General features: G+C 34.5%; 1 protein-coding gene across 1 annotated transcript; it reads right to left on the bottom strand.

Annotated features, from left to right (window-relative positions):
* Window positions 1-401: 401 nt before the first annotated feature.
* On the bottom strand, window positions 402-6,743 carry LOC149795558 (uncharacterized). Its single transcript, XM_089965385.1, has 3 exons — window positions 6,248-6,743; window positions 2,813-2,899; window positions 402-1,931 (listed from the first exon to the last, which is right to left on the bottom strand). The coding sequence occupies exons 1-3, from the start codon at window positions 6,272-6,274 to the stop codon at window positions 1,716-1,718; spliced, it is 330 nt and encodes a 109-aa protein (XP_089821511.1). The 5' UTR covers window positions 6,275-6,743; the 3' UTR covers window positions 402-1,715.
* Window positions 6,744-7,480: the final 737 nt, after the last annotated feature.

The raw sequence follows: 7,480 nt of genomic DNA, 5'->3' as shown, positions 1-7,480 counted from the left end.
ATATGGCAACACTGACATAACAGGCTAACTGTGCATGGCACCATATAGTGGTTATAAATAACTTTGATCATTGGTCAAGGTATACTGCCCTGTACTAACCACAATGTACAGAAGACACTATTTTCACATCTTGATCCTAAATTCAATAGGACTTATCATTACCCAAAGTGTAAGAATCTGCATAGTTTTGTAACTTAAGATGAAGGACAGTTAGAGCCATTTTGCCAAAATGAATACAGTAAAAGATAGACTGACATCATAATATGTCAGCCTTATGACCAGAGAATAAATCATATATGTTAATACAAATTTACTCCAATGAATGAGAATGCAGGTATGCTCACATTTTGACCAAGTTCAGTTTATTCATATTTTGCAGGAAAAATATCAACACTTTCACAACAAGATAATAATTTATTTTTGCTCTTTTCAAATACATTACAATTATTAAATACAAACAATTACTATTTAATGAACTATTTAATGAACAAAATAATACAGATCTCAATTATAAATGCGTGTCAAATCCTAAAGGATGCATGGATTCAAGTACTGTTATGGCAAACATATAAATGCATTATTTTCCAGAGACGACCATCCTTGTAAATGCCAAAAAAATGATTTAAGTACAGTTCACGAAAATAAAAATGTATATTTACAAGTTATTACATGTTATCAAGTATAGTGTGCTCCTGTTTACTGCATAATGGCTCTGAACCTTTCTTACCCAGAATTGTAATTGGGGAACATACATTTTTAGCACACACACAATCACACAATGGAAATACCACACATTAGGCCAAGTACTGTAAGACATGTAATTTTTAAATCATGTAAAGTCTAAAATTGCCTTAAGCAGAACACACTCTGTCATAAAATTATATTTTTCTCACAGCAACTGATACATGTACAGGAAATATTTTTTTCTACCAAAAAACTATGCTTATTACTTCCTGTTTAAAAATCAATGAAATTGGCAGTCATATTTTAGTAAAAAATGTAACAAAGTCCACTTTAAATCTATGACTGACCATTCCTTGATAACACATAAGTGGCATAATCAGCATTATATTGGCTGTTACAGAAAAAACATCTAGGGTACTTTCATGAAGTAAAAAAGTCTACAAAATCCCTAAGCAACAAATCATTTTAGAAAATGAACCCACAATAAAACAATTGGGAATGAAAATGATTAAAAGAGGTTTCACATGAATTTTAGTGTATTAAATTTAAGAAAAGATAATGTACAAGACTATACACTTTTCCACACAACTGCACAAAAAATGCTGTACAAAAATCTGTCACATGATAAGTGAGGACAGACTCTTGCACATGTAACAAATACGTGGGGACAATGTGTCACATTATAATTAAGTACAGACAATCTTGAACAGGTTACAAGTACATGGGGACAACATGTTCACTGTATGCTCAATTTAAGAGTCTTGGAAAATAGACGATACTAATCACTGGTCTGTTTAATTAACCCAAAATACAGACTCGGTGTATGTGCTAGCCACGGCACTATGTCATTCTTACCAAACATATCAAAATATTTATAGATTATCCAGAAATTGGCAAACTTGAAGGATCTACATATTTTATTCTACTGTCAACATGTTTTATTCTCCAAAAACATGCAATATAAATAAATCCATTCTGTAAGTAAGAACTAACTTATCCAGGGAAAAAAACAATGCAATAAAAGTATTATTTTACATAAAAGAATCAGAATTATGATTGACACGTTTGTAGAAGTTATTCATGATTGTACAATATGAGCCAAAAGGAATATATGAGTTTAGAACATGGTCCACAAAGTCCCAGCCAGTTTCACTGCCAGCTCCAGTATCCCTGGTAAGAAAGTTGATGGCCTCTCTCTCTCCTGGATCTATGTCATAATCCCGAGTACCACAATGGCGATACCAAATCTAAATATAAAATAAGATATATCACAATCCTGATTAACACTTAAACAACAGTGACAACAAATCTAAATATAAAATCAAACACACACACACTCACAAAAGATGTATCATTTACCATGTACATAAAACATTATACAAACAATACAAATATAAAAGCAGATTTCTTACTGATAAAAAGTTTAGACTCTATAATCTTTTATACTGCTGGAAACACTAAGGCAAGTACAATGTCTTGACCTATGTAAGTCTATCCATTAATATCATAAAATTAGATGTTCATGCATGTTGGGAAATTTATGAGCTTCCAGAGAACAAGATTTGTTTGTTGTTGTTGTTGTTGTGGGGTTTAACGCCATTTTTCAGCACGATAGGCTATACATGGCGGCCAGTATTAATGGTGGAGGAAGAACCCGGAAAACCCCTAAAAGAACCACCGACCCACGAGAAGCTACTGGCAAGCTTTCTCACATGCCCACATTGGCTGAATCTTAGACTCGAACCGCCGCAGACAGAGGTGAGATGGCAGTGATCCGTAACGAAGAGCGCTTTAGACCACTCGGCCACTCGGGGCTCCAGATTTGTTTGTAAAGCAATATAAAAATTATTCTCCCACATCTCCTTAACTAAGTGGATACGTCTTAGCTTAATAAAAAAGACTTAAGCATGCAAACATAAGCAACAACATATTTTTCATTTGTTTATATAAAAGGAATTTTGCATAATTATGTTAACAATCTTTGCCAGAAAGACAGAGATATGAAAAGACAGGACCAAATAAAAATGCCATGCTTTCAGCTAAGGTGGAGACTTAAAAGATGAGTTAGTTTGTCATCAATGGATTAGAGCTCACTGAAAGAATAAAATAATAAGTGAACACTTTATACCTTGTGTTTCACAGGTCCATGATATGTATATACAGTGGCAATATGGGATACTGCAATTATCTCGCCATTGGGAAAGGCATATCCTGTCTGAAATCAATGAAAATTTGTTTAAAGTAATTCTTTACTAATTGTCAAAATCAATCAATATGATTGAAGTAAAGTATGAAGAAAAGACAGTGAATGATCAAGGACCACAAATTAACCAAATATCTTGTTGCAGTTGACAAATATTTCCTGAAGATGCAGCATAACCAAAGCAAATATACTGTTATTTAATGTGTACAAGATGTGATATTAATTGTGTAGTCCCGGTCCATCTGAACATGTACTGAATCTCATTAACATATGCAGAAAAATAAAAAAAAAATATAAAAAGGAACTTAATTTAAAAGATACTCAGTTTGGTAACTCCCTTGAAGAACATTATAAAGAGGGAGCAATACTAATATGGAATGTTCTATTACAGACCATTTTCACATTATCCAGCCCGAGTGTCATTGATATTATTGTCACCCATGAAAGGAGTATATTGAGAATGAGGCTAAAGGTGTAAAGACACTGCCTGACAGCAGCATGTGGCAAATACACAGTGAATCACTGCATGTTGCTGTCATATATCTGAGTATTAATCATGACAAAGATCATGAATTTAGTTCACTGAGTTAAAGCTGTATGACTATGTTTGTTGATAAAGTAGTTCAAATTATGGCAAGTGTTTTGCCCCAACCGCAAGTCAATATTTTGGTACAGGATATTGATACATTTTTTTAGAATCAGATTTCATTTAAATTATGGATATGCATTTAGTACATACAGCAGTCCCCCTCTGATAAGGCCACCCCTACTGCAGCAGGGAAGTGGCCTTATATTGAGGATGGCCTTCTAGAGGGGGATGACAAATGCGAATAGTAAATACATATGAAGAAAGTCACAAATACATTTAATTCTAAAACATTTAATATTTTCATTAAAATATCACATGCATGTTGTGAAATAAATGTAAAACAATCTGTTTCATCATTTTAAAAGAATGTTATGAATAACCATTGATATAGTTTTAAAAATGTCTTTATAATTATGTTACAGATCACATCATCAGTCACTTTGTTGGTAACAGTCTAAAAAACAAACCAGTTCCAATCTTCAACAACTTCATTATTAACATCAGCTGATTCTCCACTATGGACAGAACACTTAATATTGTGTCGCACTTGAAATTGGTGCAACCATCCATTACTTGCGGTAAAGTCATCATATCCCAATTCAACTGACAAAATCGTTGCTTTTTCTTGTCATTCAAATCAGGATACAAACATCTCCTGGCTCAAACAATCTTCCCTTCTTCATCCATTTCACCTTCCCACTTCTGCAGAATTAATATCTTTCATGATATTGTTTGTCTGAGTCTTTCCGACATTAATTTTCTGCAGGATCCTCAACCCCCCCCCTCACCACCTCTCAGTCAGTTGAATTACTTTCTCTTTCTCTTCTAAACTGAGAATTTTTCTTTTCCTCGATGACATGTTGATCTTTTTGCAGTAAGTTATTCATGTTGCCAACTACAATACTGATAAAACAATTTTTATGCATCTAAACAAATTGCTGTGTGTTTTTAAAGGAAGTGATCTTGTCACGTGATTCATTAGTCACAGTCTAGTACCCTTTTGTTTTTATACATTTCTTTACACTAAGTGAGTGAAGCCAAAATGGCTTTGATATGTACCATTAAAATCAAGCAGATTTGACCTCGCGGCCTTTAGGATTTGTAATTTTGACAATATTGTCAGTAGTAATAGCCACTAATTATCAAAGTGAACAAGCCCAACATCTTACTAAGGGAAGCCATAAAGGCTATCAAACCATTTTCCTGCTGACTTGTGTATTGTACATCGATGCTGCCACTTCTCAGCTGTTACTACTGTTCAATAATTGTAATCTTAACAATTATCAGAGTGACCAAACTGGACGTCATATGATAACACATCAGTAAGGCTAATTGGATTACATGTACTTACCCTTTTGTATGGATTAAAATTTGAGTCTTTCTCGGCTTTATGGAATAAATGTGGCTTCTCATGAGGCGTAAATGATATAATATTAACCTTAGTGGTACATGTACTTTAGTCAACACTTCCTTCAGTAACAAAAACCTGACATCGGGAAACAGAAATTGGATTACTTAACACACATTTTGAATAAAATACTGGTTCTGGATACATATCAAAATAAACTGCAACCACTTTTGATGGGGTAAATTTTATATTACTGCACTAATATGCTGACCGCTGGTAGTGTTAGCCGGGTGACCTTTTGTGAGGGGTACTTTTGAACACAGACTCGTCGGTGCCAACGGATACTGGCCGTAAGGAGCAGGTGGCCCCTGGTCAGGATGGCCATTCAAGAGGGGGACTAGTGTACACTGTATAATTTTCCTTAATAATTAATATGCATATGACAACTTTGTATGACAGTCAATCAATTAAAGTACATCCATCCTCGGTCCACAAAAATACTGGAAGTCATGAAGACGATGATAATTCTATATTCCAGATGTTTTCTTGAGGCAATAACATATTTCCAAACAATTTATCCTTCCTTTATTCCACACTAGGTGATAGTGCACTACCTCTTCCCTACAGAACTGATAGAAAATCTCAGTTTCTCATTGTAAACACCACCGATTTTTCTCTAACAGTGTATTCATGCTCCCTCTCTTAATAAGTCAAACAGCTGATGAAAGATACACTAAGAAAATAATTTATGGTGACTATCTAATTAAAACTGTAACCAACATTAAACGGTAATTACAGACAATTTACTTCTGTAACATGAAAATAGTTTGCATACCTGTTGTAATGATTTATGCCAAATACATAACGTTACTGCCTTGTCGAAGTAATCACCAGCATAATATTGAGATACCTGAATGCATTTTTCCTTAGACCCTTATTTAGTATTGGTTATTTTCATTCTATTTTAAATACTTTCTCACAAATTAAGTTTGGTTTGGCATTTTACAGCACAACAACACATGCAGGTTATTGGGGCAGAGTGCCTTGTCAAGAAGACACCACTGTAACTGTATCTGGGCTGATCCAATATAAGTGTTTGAACTTGCACCATTATGGTCATAAGTTTTGCATTTAGCAATTGCAGCTCCAAAACTTGGACAATAAAAAAGTAAAAGCAGAGCTAAGTAAACTAGAGCCATGCTGATGTTAGTTCACATACATGATGCACACAGGTTAGGCCTCGCTTTCAGTCAGTGAGATAATGCAGTAACCAGCACTACCCTGATTATCACCAATTGTTAAAAACATACATTACAAGCCTATAATAGTTTAGGAGAAAAAAATAGACAAAAGGATAAACTACATATTTTGAGGGGGTTGGTTATAGAAAGGGACCGTTAAGCTGAACTTAGAATTTACTTACACCACATTTGCACATGTCTGGAACCATTCAGTAAAGGCAACTCATAGTATCCACCATCAGGGGCAGTGTGAAGGTATCCATCAATGTCACAGCCAAAACTGGCATCACTAAAGGTATGCCTCAACTGTATGGCCAGCTGCAGCAACAATGAATCATCTTGCGATGGTATGTGTCTGCTGAGGCTTGGATACTCCCACAGGCCAGTCTCTTCATTAAGTGATATGAACAAAAGTACACGTTTTTTCATCATCAGAATACATGGAGAAACTTCAAACTTTATTGGATGAAGTTGCCATCTGACAAATAGGTTCATTAACCTGATCTTTGGCAGTTTCAAGATTTTCAATTATCTTATTTTCTGACCTTGAAAAATATTTAATAGAGAAGGTACATGGTCACTGATCAATTCATTAAATAGTCTTATATGGCAGCATCTCGCATCACTAAGATCTACCTCATCAGGTATAACGGTACCAATTGCGCAAGTCCAGGTGGGTGGAGCTTAAGGTGTATGGAACATTGTATTCAGAATTAAAGAACAACACTAGCTGTGGGCGGCATTTATGAACTATACTAGTTTGATGTAGGAAAACAAATGTGTGCTGAACACTTTTGGTCAAATATTGAAAGTTCTTTAAGAATAAAATGTATGAAATCTTCAGAAAATAGCACAAGATGGCTTTGGATGGGGACTTTTGATAACTATAGCTATGATATAGGCTTGTGTTACCTGATGCCTTTATGTATGTGATGTTACCTCCTAGATTGGAATGCATGCAATAAAATAAGTTATGTAAACATAATATAGTTGAATTTGGCCAAATAGTGGCTATTTTACCTGCAAAAGATGAAAAATCATGCGTACAAAAACAGCTATCTTGTTCTTGTAAGGCATGCCATAAACCAGGATAGAGAACACTCTAAGTACATAGATCACTTGTACCATGTGGGATATTCTGTCATGAGTAACTTTTAGGTAATTTATTAAGGATATGGTATTCCTTCCCATTTTGATTTGAATTGTCCTGCTCTAATTGTCCTTCTTTTTTTTTACACTCTCCTGCTTTGAAATTGTTCATGTAGTTAGTTCAGTTCTCTTGCATTCCCTTTTGTTGAAGAAGCAGTGAATACCAACAAACAAGAACAGTTTCCTTAAGTCAGCATTTGTATAAGCCCAATTATAATCTACTATTGACTTTCAATTAATCCTATTTCTTTCTGTCAAGCTGCTCT

Source organism: Sinohyriopsis cumingii, chromosome 7, assembly GCF_028554795.1.
Source record: "Sinohyriopsis cumingii isolate HCF-2022 chromosome 7, ASM2855479v2, whole genome shotgun sequence".
NCBI lineage: Eukaryota > Metazoa > Mollusca > Bivalvia > Unionida > Unionidae > Sinohyriopsis > Sinohyriopsis cumingii.
Note: the sequence above shows the minus strand (reverse complement) of the source record. Positions and strands in the feature narration are given on the sequence as shown.